General features: G+C 38.6%; 1 protein-coding gene across 1 annotated transcript in view; it reads left to right on the top strand.

The window, feature by feature from the left end:
* The window catches only part of LOC109995187 (proliferation and apoptosis adaptor protein 15), a 50,374-nt gene extending 36,422 nt beyond the window's left edge, over positions 1-13,952 (top strand). Inside the window, exons 2-4 of the mRNA XM_020648833.3 lie at positions 3,715-3,889; positions 4,565-4,720; positions 6,157-13,952. Coding sequence (XP_020504489.1) covers positions 3,718-3,889; positions 4,565-4,720; positions 6,157-6,221 — 393 coding nt within the window. The 5' untranslated portion in view covers positions 3,715-3,717 and the 3' untranslated portion in view covers positions 6,222-13,952. The remainder of the gene's footprint in view (positions 1-3,714; positions 3,890-4,564; positions 4,721-6,156) is intronic.
* Positions 13,953-14,083: the final 131 nt, after the last annotated feature.

Genomic DNA, 14,083 nt, shown 5'->3' with positions numbered 1-14,083 from the left:
ATGGTGCAAAACAGAGAGCACGCAGGGCGACACACACACACACACACACACACACACACACACACACACACACACACACACACACACACACACAGCACTGAGACCGTTTAGTTAAGGTGCATATCCCTGCTCGCTCCCACGCAGCGCTTTGTGTTGATTGAGCAACTTGTTCTGGTTAGAGAGGAGATGAACGTGACATTTGAGATTGTTAAAACACACACACACACACACACACACACACACACACTCCTTTGTAATAACACATACACACCACCTGCACTGTAAAAAGCACTCTGTCTTCGTGTTGTTATTCCTCGAGGCTGGAGAACGGTGGATCAGACAAAGTTAACCCATCATGTTTTTAGAGAGCGGACACACAAACCTGAGCTGGAATCAGACTTTTAGGTCAAAAATTATTTAAGATTTAAATCATGAAACAGTCTCCACATGTCCCTATGAACATGCTCAAAAGATTCAGAAGAGAGGGATTTCTTTTTGCTTCATTAGATGTTTAAATAAGACGAGCTGTATCAGACCATCACAGTGAATGGTCGCCCTCTGGTGGCAGCTGTCGGTAACAGCAGCATGTGTTATTTAGGTCACAGCGCTCGTCGCTCTGCTCTTCTGGGCTTTCTGTTCTCCGTGTTTATCTGCGATGAGACCGAGGGGATCAGAGGCAGACTGAGCTTTGTGCCAGTGCCCATAATGCACTGCAGCTTCTCGACAGATGCATGGATGCCAGGAGGGGAGGGGGGGGCGAGGGAGGGCGAGGGAGGGTGGGTGACATAGTTAGAGATGTATGTGCTCAGACGCATGCAATGTCGAGAGGAAGATTATTTTTCATGCGAGACGAAATTGAAGAAAGAAATGTGTTTCCCCCTTTTGCAACTTCTGACGCTCTCGGGAAAAAGCTAAAAAAGTTTCCGAAGTGTCCCCGAGCAAAAGCAATGCTTCAAATTCAGCTCGGAGCAGCTGTTTTTAGGTGACCTTAATCATTTCCACGCAGATAACCGGCGTGCGAGGGGGGGGGGGGGGAATCCTCCAGAGGCCGCAATTTGATTGGATGTGAGAGTTGAAGGTGTTTGACAACAGGCCACGATGTGTTTGTCATTGTTAAATTTTTTAGGATAACATTTAATTTGTTGGAAGTTATGAATCTATTTAAAATCTCAGAAGATAAGAATCTCGATTTTTACATTAAATTATTATTTTTTTTTTTAAATCAGATAAGGAAGTGAACAGTCAGAAATCGGGAAGAGAGAGAGTTGGTTGGATGTAAAACCCGGGCTGCCCGCTTGGAGGACTTTAGCCTCCTCACATGGGGCACACTGACCACTAGGCCAATGGTTCCCAATGTGGGGGTTGGGACCCCATTGGGGTTCGCAAGACACTGAGAAGGGGGTCGGGAGATTCCTTTAAAAAACATCCAAAAATGACTTAAAATTTCATATTTTACCCATTATTGGGAAAATATGCAACAAAGGTAGATAACTTTTGGATCACTTCAAGCTTGGTCTCTTGGATGCAACAATATTCAAGCATAAACTTTTGTACAAAGAAGAATCTGTAGTCTCTATCGGTTCCTTCTTCTGAAGCTCCTATTGGCTGATTCAGAGAAAGTGGGCGGGCACTCTGGATACTTCAAACGTTTCTTCTTACAGCTTGGTTTAGTGACTCATGATTCAAGGATTAGTTCCATGTTTGAGAGCTTTTATTACACGTTTTACTTTGATGGAACTCCACTGGACTTTAGATTGGATTTTGTTCCGTCCTGTTTCCAGATTCAGACCTGATGTGGGCTCAGTGGGTTTAGGATTCAGTACAAAGTCCACTGCAGTGGTTACAGATCGGGCTGGAGTGAAGGAGTGAGTGTTATCGAGATTGCAGGGTTTATGTTCCTCACAAAGATAGAGAATGTGTCCAAGTAAGTGTGTGTGTGTGTGTGTAGGAGTGTGTAGGAGTGTGTGTGTTTGCATGCAAGCTGTTCATAAAAAAAACAGGCACAGAGTGTGAAAAATAAAAAACTGAAAGAGAGAAAAACATGTAGTGAGGCCGTCTGCTCTGTGTGCGTGTGCGCGTGCGTGTGTGTGTGCGTGTGTGTGTGTGTGTGTGTGTGTGTGTATGTGTGTGTGTGTGTGTGTGTGTGTGTGTGTGTGTAGGCACTACTTCATGAACACAATGTTCCTCACTGCAGCTCATTTCTATTGTTATTAACAGATTTGGGTCAAGCTTTTCATTTGCATCTTCAGATCTGCATGGCTGCAAACATCCACACGTATCAGCGAGTTGTTGTGGGGAGCTGCACGATGGAAGGAGACGACAAAAAAAAAAAAAAAATCTGCCTTTTTTGTGGAGGCTGTGTATCGAATCGCTCGTGTAATTTTCGTTTGATTGGAATAAAATGTTTCATGAATAATCAGGATAATGTCCTGATCATTTTTCTTTCTCCCGATGCCAATATATTTCACATTTTCTGCTCTAAAATGAAACCATGTTTGTTCAGCTTTAGCATGTAGATCATCTAAAAAGATAAACGACAACCTTTAGTGGTTTGTCTGTTGTCTGATTGATGTCCAAGGTTTGCATTTAATGGAAAGTATTTGTGATTTTAACTTTTGGTTTTACAAGAGAAGTTACCTGAAGATGCCAATTCATTTTTTTTTATTTTTCAATCTTAAAAACACACAGAACGACCCTCAGAATAAAACATCTGTGATTCAGACCTGCGTCTTTGATTCTTTAGTATAGTAGTTTTGAAATCTTCTTCTTCAGTCCGCCCACTAGAGGGAGACAGAGAACAATATATGCCAAACCGACAGCCTGCATATTTTTAAAAATTGTTTAAAACATGTTATTTCCCACAGAAGGTCGCCACTGTGCTTCAGAGAAAATGTTGCATAAAGTAGAGAAAATGGTGCTTTTCACTGGGACTACTTTCATTGGCGGATTAATACCTTTTTTTTGATTGTTTCTGCAAGAATTCAAAGCATGTCGGATTAATTCAAAATAAACAACTGAGTCCATCACTCTTTAAAGTGCTTTTTAATTGTTTTAGGACAACAATAGAAGTCTACGGCACAGAGGAATGTGCTTTTTTGGAGCTTTGGATTCATGGGCACGACCTTAAACGTTTTAAAAAAAGTCTCTACAGTGTTGATTTTTTTTGCCTTTTTTGGGAATTTCTGTTCATAAGAAAACTAAATAATCACCAATGTTGTCCTGTATTTATTCAGCATCAGTTTAAATATGTATAACTTTGTATCCTTGTGGAAAACAAAAGCTGAATACTAACAAGTATATCAATGTCTGCAAAGATCCTCTATTGGGGATGTGTAAAACATAAGATACAAGACGTTTGCAGTTCTTCTCCTCTTTCAACTGTCTGATGGAAAACAAAAGATGATCTTTATTGTTTTGGATATATTTGGTTCTTAGTGTTCTGTTTCCTCTCTGTTCCCCTCTGATCGTATGCTTTAGTCATTAGTAAAGATTCCCCAAACTGTTTTCCACTCTGGAGTCTGGGAAGTAGGTGGGCTGTTTGCACACCGAGACGTTCAAACACATCAGGATAGTTTCAGTATTTGTTTTTCCCCTTCTCCTTTCAGTTTGAACCTCGCTCTGATCTTTTTTTTTTTTTGACGTTTGGCATCATTTTAATAAAGACATCTAACCGTTCCCTCCTCTCTCTCTCTCCCTCTCTGTGTGTTTGTTCAGACCATGGCGGAGTACAGCTCTCTGCTCAGCGACCTCTCTGACAACATCACCAACGAAGACTTGGAGCAGCTCAAGTCGGCCTGCAAGGAGGACATCCCCGAGGACCAGAGCAACAACATCACCTCGTCCAAGGAGTGGTTCAGCTACCTGGAGAAGAACGACAAGCTGGCCCAAGGTGGGTGATCAAATCCTCAGTCCACTGCTTCATCTTAAATTAAGCTGATTTAAAGGGGACATATTATGAAAGATCCGCTTTGACAGTGTTTTTGAATTTGGGTAACCTGAGTGTCTACCGACCCCATCCAGTCCTTTGTTTGTGGTCTGCATAAGTCTTACAACACAGAGAAAAATGCTCTGTTTCAAAATGTGCTCCCCTTGTGATGTCACAGTGGGATTCTGGTAAAAAAAAAATCCCCTCCCCTCTCCTGGTATCTCCACCCATGGACTCCACCCCCAGCCTAGAACAAAACTTTAGCGCAGGTCTGCCATTTTTATTCTCGCTACAGAGGAGTGATGTCAACGGGTAAAACTCAGGGGGGGTGTCATTACATTTAAAGAGACACACACACCAAAACGGAGCGTTCTGAGAGAGCTGGTTTATACAGGGTCACAAACCTCCTCTGGTGCTTGATTCATGTTATATTTTGACCAAAGCACAGCACAGATGTTTCATTTAGACCACAGGGGACTGTTTGAAAAGCTGGAAGAGGGGGATAATATGTCCTCTTTAATGATTAGCCTGGGGTTCAATTTAGTAAAAAAGAAAAAAAAAGCAGAGTTCTTCAATCTTCCGATATAGATTTAAGGTGTTTTCAAAGAACAAGCCATCTAATAAGACTCCTCATTGCAGATAATCTGTCGTACATCGAGCACATCTTTGAGATTTCACGGCGACCGGACCTGCTGACGAGGGTGATCGAGTACCGCACCACTGTGCTGAAGATCTCTGAGGACGACGAGATCGACACCAAGCTCACACGCATCCCCTCAGCCAAGAAATACAAAGGTAACACACTCTGGAAAAGAAAAGAGACTCATGTTAGAATCAGACTTATACTACCTATTTTTTTAATTACTGGATCTTTGCCTCGTAAGAATATTAGTCTGTCATTATAGGACAGAAGTGTAAATAAAGAAACAGACAATAATCTGTGGACGGGCAAGCTTGATTTCAGAGAGGTTCAAGTTGCGATAAAAAGTTATTTTTCCTTCTCTCCCAGAACCTTCTTTTGCTGCCGTTATTGGGTTATTACTCTTGTTTCGTAGCTCCATTGAATTCTCAAAGGAAATTTAGCCTGCAGCCCGACAGAAACACAGGTGTTTCTGTCGGGCTGCAGCCAAATAATAAAACAACTTTATTTCCTAAATGACACAATAATAATGAAAAGTCTGCTCAGTTCTGTTAGGAGGCGTTGCTTTATGGACGACAGCTCGGATATTTGTGTTCTTTTTTACTACTTATTTTATGTTCATTTTTTTAAATTAAGGTCTGAAATGAATGCATTCATTTCCTTATTCACAATTTATCGCATACAAGCCTCCGCAGTGTCTCCCAGTAGTCGCAGTGATGGAAAAAATGACACTGCTGCGTCTCAGAAAAACAGTTATATCCACCTTATGACATCAAACGTTTACCTTTGTTACCGTTCCTGTGAGCTGGTTTTATTTAGTTTTTTTATCCTTAACGAGTTCCTTTTTCTGAAGCTAATGTCGATCAATCAGAAGGTCTATTCTTTATTTCAAAATAAAAGCAGGGTTCAACTAAAACAGCAATTAAAGTATTTTCAGCTTAAGACAAACAAAATCAAAATAAAAGCCTAACAATGTTTTATTATTGATCGCGAAATAACAGGATTTCAATAGTTAATCGCGGTTTTGTTTGAAATTTAGCGATTAATTGCAATTACATAAATTGTAATTGTTTGACAGCCGTAATTTATTTCTGTGTCATCTCTATTCCACCACGTACACTTAGCGCATAATGCTCCAAAATGAACTGTATTAAACGAAGAATATGCAACTTTCTGATCCAGTTGATGTCGCCCTTGAGCACCAGCATGTAACCAAAACAAACTGCTCTTTGGCCACACCTCCTCCATACTGAAGCCTCCGCTCTCCTCCACTGAAAACACCTCCAACCCCTCTCTCCTCGCGCTCACATGAAGGAGTTAGCAGCGGAGTTAAGAGTTTTCTCTAGTCCCTCACTTTTATACGTAAGGTCGTCCAGTCCATGTAAACATGATCATGACATTTTTTTAAGCGATTCCTTAGTTTTTCCTCACTTTTCTGAGCCCTCTCCTTGTTTTATTCTTTGTACAGCAGTTTGTACCTCTATTCAGGGAGCCAAAGATCTCCTTTACATGTCTAGCTGCAGCTGTAAAGTTTTCTCATATCTCTCTTTTCTCTCTTTTCCCCTTGTTTCTGACCCCCTCCCCCTCTAAGACATCATTCGCCAGCCCTCTGAAGATGAGATCATCAAGTTGGCCCCACCCCCTAAAAAAGTGTGAGGTGATGACCCCCAGCCCTAATCTTTGCACCTTGATTGCTTCACTCCTGGCACTTCAATCAACCGACCAACCGTTTCTGACCAACCCTTCACACCCTCGCCTCACACTCACTACACACACACACAGACACAAACACATCCAGTCACAAAACCATGGGAAATACCACCTACAAAGCAACCAATCAGAGAGTAACGACGCAGTCTCTTCCCGAGACGAGAGGAGACGGGAAGCCTCGGGGGGGAAAGACAGTAGAAGAAGAAGAAGAAATCTGGAGAGGGAGCGATAGTGTTTGTGTGTGAGGAGAGAGCCAATGTGGACCCTCCCTCGATTCAAAGGCTGAGCGGGTCAGTTCTGAATGAGTGTAATCTGTTGACACTGTTCAATCTGTGATGCTGTTTTCATCAGAGTGTATGTGTGTGTGTGTGTTGTTGAATGTTCAAACAAATAACCATGAAGTACAATTTTTTTTTTGCCCATGTAGAAGATGAACCCTGCCCTCAAAACTTACCCTCAAACTGAAATGGGGAAGTTTTTGAAGAAAGTCTGAAAATGTGAGAAAGCTGCTAGTTAACAATGGAAAATATTTAACCATGTATTGTATGTACAAATATACATATGACTAACACAACTTAGCAGAGCTTAATATTAATAATGCATTCAGTTTTATTGGGCAAATTAGTCTAAAAAGGTCAAAATTGAGATATGACATCTTCATCTAACGTTAGTAATGAGTGAAACAATTTTAAATCTCACACCTTTGACTTATGTGTTTTGACGAGGGTGCTTGTTAAGGGTTGTTTATTAATAAGTTGAAAGAAGGTAGTTGACATTTTGGAAAAGATAGCTTATAATTAAATTTAGCTTGAAAAAGAAAAAACAGAAAAAAGAGCTTATTCGAGTTCGTATAACTTATCAAAGATGGGAAGATGGATATAAAGTTCAAAAGGTATGATAACTAAAGTCAATTAGCTGATTAGCGTAGCTCATTAGAGTCTTTGAATGGGGAACAGGTGGAACAGCTAGCTAGCTAGCCAGCCTTGTATGTATGCTTTGTTTTTAACGTTGTAGAATCAAATAAATTACATATGTTAATTTGTATTGTGTTATTGTATTGCACAGTTATAGAAGGCGTATTTATACTTTTAGACACAACTAGGCTACACTGTTTTCAGCCTTTATACAAAACAAAGCTAGCAGGCTAGGCTAACCCCTTTAATTTTTAGCATACAAACATGGGAATGGTATCCATCTTCTCATCAAAGTCTCAGCAAAAACGCAAATGAAACAGTTAGCTTAATTATCTACCTAGCTACAATGAGTGCATTGTTAATTACAGTACTACAGTTATTAAATTACCACCGTATCGCCTCTTTTGGCTACATTAGCATGGGGCTGTATCTGAAACAAAACCTGGAATGAAACTGAAACGTCAGGACAGTTAGTGTTCCTCAGCTAGAGGTTCTTTCACCATTCCCTTTACTCTTATGCAGATGATTATATCATGTTCAAGAGCCAAATAAAAAAGCCTGATATTTTAGAGGACGATATTTAAAGTTGATTTTGAATAAGCCAATATTTGCCTTCAGCTTATGAGTCGTAGCAAGAGTTATTGAGAGAAGCTATTTTGATGGGAAAGTTATGGACAATAATTCTGAAGTCTGATATATAAGTTGACTGGAGATGTAAATATACAAATAATATATTACAGGAAAAGTTAGCATAAATCATATTTTGACCTGCGGCTCTAACAGCAAATTTCCACGATACGTTCAGTTTCACCATGTCTGATTTTTTGCCTCGATTTTATCTAATCTGAAACTACTCAGTGTCTGTGACGGATAGAGATGACAAAAAGAATATTGAGAACTGAAACTACATCTACTATGGACTATATTAAAGAATATAAAAGTATATTTTGAAGAAAAGCATATTGGATATATATTTAGCGTGTAAAATGTCTGTTTACGTGACACATAAAGAGACACTTAACTTTATTTTTTACCCCTTTGTTTCCATTTTATTTGGTTTCAGAAAAAAAAAACTGACCAGCTTGGAAAGAGGACAAACTTAGTAAGTTGGAGTTGGCGCAAATCAAAGTATCAGCAATGTAAAAATGTGAGACAGAGTACTTGGCATGAGGTGATAAAACATGTCCTTCAATAAACTGTACATACAACAGATTATAACAAAAATCTGCAATGAACTCAGCGGCTAACAACCCACACAAACTTTTCCATTCCCGCCATGCAACAACATAAAAAGCTAGCAAGACTGTTGAAACTAAACTATAATAACCGCTATTTGAACACTGTGTCTCTTTATGCTCTGCGCTGAAGCCTTAGCAGACTTTTTGTTAACCCCAAAATTTTTCCAAACTGTGACAAACAATGTGTGAAGCAGAGACCGATGCACACACACAAACGCCAAGTTAATCAAAACTCCCACTTTTAAAGGGAGGGATGCTTCTTTTATTACAAAATTTGCTAAGGACTTCGATGTTGGCGTGTACAGAATGTCTGTGGGTCTATTGCCCCCATCTTTGGTGTGATTAACGCTGTAGGATCAAAAATTGACGACATCGTAAAAAAAACAGTATCAGTGTATGACTGATCCATTTCCCCTCGTCCTGCTGCCTCCCCTCCCCCACCTCATCACAATCCAACCCCAGTGCCAACGACCAAGACTTTTTTTATTTTGTTAACAGATCCCGTGATCTGTTTTTGTTCTTTTCTTTTGTATTGCTTGACGTATATTGTAGTGTTGGACTGATTTGTATCCTATGCATTTATGTTTGTAGGGAAAAAAAACTGCACTGTAACATATCCTCCCAACAAATCACTTAATCTAAAAAAAAAAAAAAATCTCCATCGTAAACGCAGGGTGTTTTTACAAGATTCTTGTGTTGAATCTGCATGACTGATATTCATGGTTGGGTGGCACTTGGTAAGAGGTATTTGCAAGTGTCAGGAAAGACAATACATTGAAGGGTAAAAAATAGTTAGACCAACTATACTGTACAACTCCCATTCTACTGTTTTGCAAGCAAAGTCTTCAGGTAACGAAAACATTCAATAGACCTTTAATGCCTGCAATTACATGAGGACATTTCAAAGTTTACAAAAAGTGGACATGTTTCTTTGCATAAAACATCAAGTTAATCTAGGCCAGATCAAGCTTTTTATAGTACTGTTAAAGGAATAGTCCACCCATAAGTACTTAAACACTGCTATGGAACAGAGAACACTTTTTAGTCTATTGGTTTATCCAATGACGATGGACTGCTGGTGACTTGGACCACCACTTTTGCCAGGCCTAATATATCTCAACAACTATTTGATTTGATATCATGAAGTTTGGTGCACAGATTCTTGGTCACCAGAGCAGAAATCCTGATGACTAAGGGATTACCTGACTCCTTCTCTAGCGCCATTAACTAAGGGAATGTCATAAAAACTTCTTCAAAACATAAAAGCACCTTCATTGGGACATTTTTTATTAGTCCAATAATTAGCTTGAAGCCCAACTCACCCATTTGCCTAAGTACAGCCCATAACCTGCTAATTTAGTGAGTCCAAATCTGACTTTAGTTACGTTTTTGTTTTGTTCTTCCACAACGTTAACCGTCCAATTGTTTTCTTAGATATACAAAGAAAGGGCTACTTTTAAACGCAGTGTTATAAAGAGAAACAAACAGGTAGAAAATACCCCAAATCAGGCTGAAGACCTAAGACATGCTTAGTTTAGCCCTCTCTCCCTAAAAAAAACTTCTGGTATCTGCACGATTCTTCCCAGATTTGTAATTTATTACAGTGTTTACGTTTTTCTGGGTGGACTTCCCTTCAGCGTCCAGACTAGCCCTTGCTAGGCCTGACCCCAAGAGAAGCGGTTGCTGCCCTCCTGTAGCTCGAGCCTGTTGAAAACAATATGGGACCACTGGATTTATTCCAGAGCTGAAGTTAAGAGTATTAAGAGTATTGTGCAGGGGGAGGCAGCTATACTTACTGCTATGACCTGTGGGTAATGGTCTTTCTCAGCGTTAAAATGGATGTGAACATCGGCCATGACTGTAGATTTTTAGTAAAGACGTTTGGTGATTAACAAACCAAAGGGTTTTTCTTTCCAGATGTTAGCATGAGTTTTCATCATTATACAAAATATCAGCAAGGGAGGATTTGGGCGATTGTATCTCTTTTTTGATCGTTTTATTTTCTTTTTATTTAAAGTGCTATTTGAATCGTATCCTGTGAATTTAGATGTATGTGACCAAGTGACTTTTTTTTCCCCCTCGCTCTCAGAATTTCAGTAGGCAATCGAGTCCTGTTAGCAACTTTGTGGTAGTTTGTCAGTCGCTACTTTGTCCGAAAAATCAGTATACATCAAAAAAAGAAAAAAAAACGTCTGTGTGATGGCCTAGATGCTCTTGGTTAGCAGCTTATTCACTGGAGTGTGAAGATTTCTGTAAGCATCGAAATGCAGCTGCAGTCCATTATTTTGTTTTCACATCAACCCCCGGTTTCCTACTCATCTAATATCAACCCCAATCAGAAATTCATCACCAAACAGATGTTGTATTTGGCATTGCTTATCGTTTACTCTGTTGGCACATAATATATCAACATATCAGCCACAAATGATGTCAAATTTGGATTTCCACGTACCAAGTACATATCAACCATACGAAATGCTGCAAAAGGATAAACCTTCTAAAATATGTTTATTAATGATGAATACCTGAGTATAACTAACACATAATAATATGAAATAAAAGACACATATTGTGTGAAGGTAAACATCATGTAAGTCATGCTAACAGTCGATTCAAATTCATCCAAACAGAGTATCAGTTTCCCTTTAGAAAAGTCTGTTTTCTTTTTTTCTTTTTGATAGGTTGTAAATATGTATTTTGAATAGATATCACCGTGTTTGTTTTGAAATTGATTAATTTATTCAATGCTTATAAAATTGTTGATTTGACATGTCCTGATTTTGTGTTACTAACTGGAAACAAACCTTGGGGGATAAAAATGTGTTGCTTATCCAATATCAAGCATCCATGCATCAACACTTTTATAACTTATGTTATTCTTTTCTTTTATGTTTGGCTGTTTCGGCTTCGAGTGATGATTTATTAAAAAAAACAAAAAGTGATATTCATTTCATTGTATTTACGGATATGTAACATATTATGTTTTACTGTGTTGTATTTGATCAGATGTGTCGTGGTCACTGCTTGTAAAATGATTTTATTCAGAGTTTCCAAATCATGACAAAAGGTAAAAGCAGTCGCAAAGTCAAGACAGACATTTTTTTTGTTAGAGACGTGAATTTCAGAAAATTCAAAAAATGTTCACCAATGATTTACAGGTAACAGTTATTTTTGACACATCTTTACCAAAAAAAATGAATTTACTTATCATTCTACTTACAAAGAAATAACAACTTTGACTGAAAAATAGGTAGCATTATAGTTTTGCATGGCAGCCTTAAGTCTTCAGTAGGCTATTTGAGAAATAGATTCAAGAATTAGCCATCACATCATAAATCAGTTGTGTAAATTATGCATTGAGCAAAGAGCTACTGAATTTAGCCAGTTAGCTCCTATTAGCTAAAGCAAAACAATGTAATTTCAACTGAACCTAGTATTTTGTAACTGTAAACAAAGCCAATATATACATAGTTAGTTTAGCATGGATTTATTTGGCACAAATTCTAAATGTTGTTCCATATCAATGGAGTTGAACTCAGTATCTTTCTTTAAATAATGTATGTCTTTTTTGGGCTTATTAAACTTTATATCGATTCCCATTATTAGCTCATTTAATTCCCAATACCATTTGTTAAATACTGAACTCTTAAGGCTCCATAGTTTCATTCGATTTCTTTTCTTTTTTAAATTAAGGTGTTAGTGAATAGGAAAAGGTTGTGTGGATGACGTGATAAAGAGGTGGGAGTATCAGTGCTGGGTCGAGTAATGTGAGTAGTTAAGATGAAGCTCTAACAGATAAAATGTAGAGGCGTGAACAGAGAGAAATATGTGCTGTAGGTTCAGAAATTGGGATTACATCTCTGTTGTATCTGCATTTAGGTAGTTTCATTTTGAATGTGGCGAGTCTTGCACAAGAATGTTGTACAACTGAGAGATGTGATTAATGGTAGCAGAGTGTGTTGATGTTGGGAATGCTGAATGTCTGCTCGGTTTTATGGGGTGAAGTTGTGCAGCAATGTCGTTTTTTTTTCTTTGCACCCTCAGCCTCAAAGGAATTGTCTGTCACCTTAAGTTAGGCTTTCCTGAATATTATGCACAAGCTTCTTAACCACACCTATTTAACTTTCTCAAGAGCTGCACAGAATTTAAAAAAAATCTTTAATTTTGAGGAATAAAGTTTACATTTCATGCACAATAAAAGCACCACAGGTGAACGTGCCAACTTGATTCAGTTGCAGACTGCTGGGGTGGATGGACTTGAAATCATGCCATGCTTGACGTTTAGTAGTTTCTTATCGTGTTTGTGTTGAACAATCTTTATTTCATAAAATCCCGTTTATGTTTGTGGCTAGATCGGTGATTCTTGAAGTGTGTTTTTCAGTAGGCGCTTTTTTTAAGTGTCGTGTTTGCAGCGCTAGTCTTTGAAAGAGGAGGTTTAATGTAAGGCTGAAGAAAAAAACATTCTTGGAGTCCGGTTTACAATTTAGAAGCATCCTTCGATTTGACTCAGCAGGGCGAAGTTTAAAGTAAGGAGAGGTTACGCAAACGTGTCAGACAGAACTTGGAAAAGTCGTATTAAGTTTTTATTTTTTACTAATTAATGGCGGTGTTTTCAACAATGGACTGATCTAGTCTTTAGAACACTAACCTCTGAATTTTCATGACATTTATTTCCAATTTCCGATTAAAATTCTTATTTTCAGAAGCTTGCTCAAGTTTTGTTCTGTTAGCATTAGCCACATTTGGAACCGGCTAGGAAATAAGCTAATGTTAATAACACAACGGCAGGTGTGACATGTAGAAGTCGTACTTTTCAGAAGCTAGCTCAATGGTTGACGGGGTTTTTTTGTTAGCATTAGCCGAATTTTGAACTAGTTAGAAGGACACAAGCTAATGTTAACGCTTCAACAGCAGGTGTGACATAACACTCAATAACCTGAGTTACTTTCCTTAGAAGTTGCCGTGTGTCAGTCACTGCCTTGTGAGTCGAACAGTGGGATGTTATCTCTTGTATTCTGACAGATAATGTTTTAATGTGTTTCTTCTTAAATTGGTGTAGCAAGTGACAGGTGTGTGTTTTCTCACAGGGTCAATCCATCTCTTTAGTTAACGCCTCCTTATACAAATGTAATCATTTAAATAAAGGCCTGTACGAGGATGCAAACAGTTGATTTGGTTGGAGACAATGAATTGATCCTTTTCATCGACAGTGACAGCATAACTGAAGAGGTTTTGGAGTTTTTATTTTTATGTTTTTCAGCTCACAACACAACCCTGTTGGACGCCATTGGGCTCAATGCTGTTCGAAATGTTTGCTAACGGTTTCCTCTCATGGGGCGAGAAGTACTTCAGAATTGATTTAACAATGACTGCAACAAAATATGATGTGAGGTATTATTCAAAACCAATATAAAAGGTGTGGCTTTTGTCATGATTTAAATGGGACTGAATTGAAAATATGCCATTTTGTCATTGTGCTAAAATGAACATAAATATTATATATTAAAATATATTTGCTAACCTAAGCTGTGCCTGGAGTTGCTTTTTTTCCACAAATATGGTTGACAGTAGTGTTGTAGTCAAGACCAACTGAGACCAAGACATACCCAAGACCAGAGTGCTCCAAGACCAAGACGTTTATGAAGACCTTTGCATT

The sequence above is a fragment of the Labrus bergylta genome, chromosome 22, assembly GCF_963930695.1.
Source record: "Labrus bergylta chromosome 22, fLabBer1.1, whole genome shotgun sequence".
NCBI lineage: Eukaryota > Metazoa > Chordata > Actinopteri > Labriformes > Labridae > Labrus > Labrus bergylta.
This window is presented reverse-complemented; position numbering and strand designations above follow the sequence as displayed.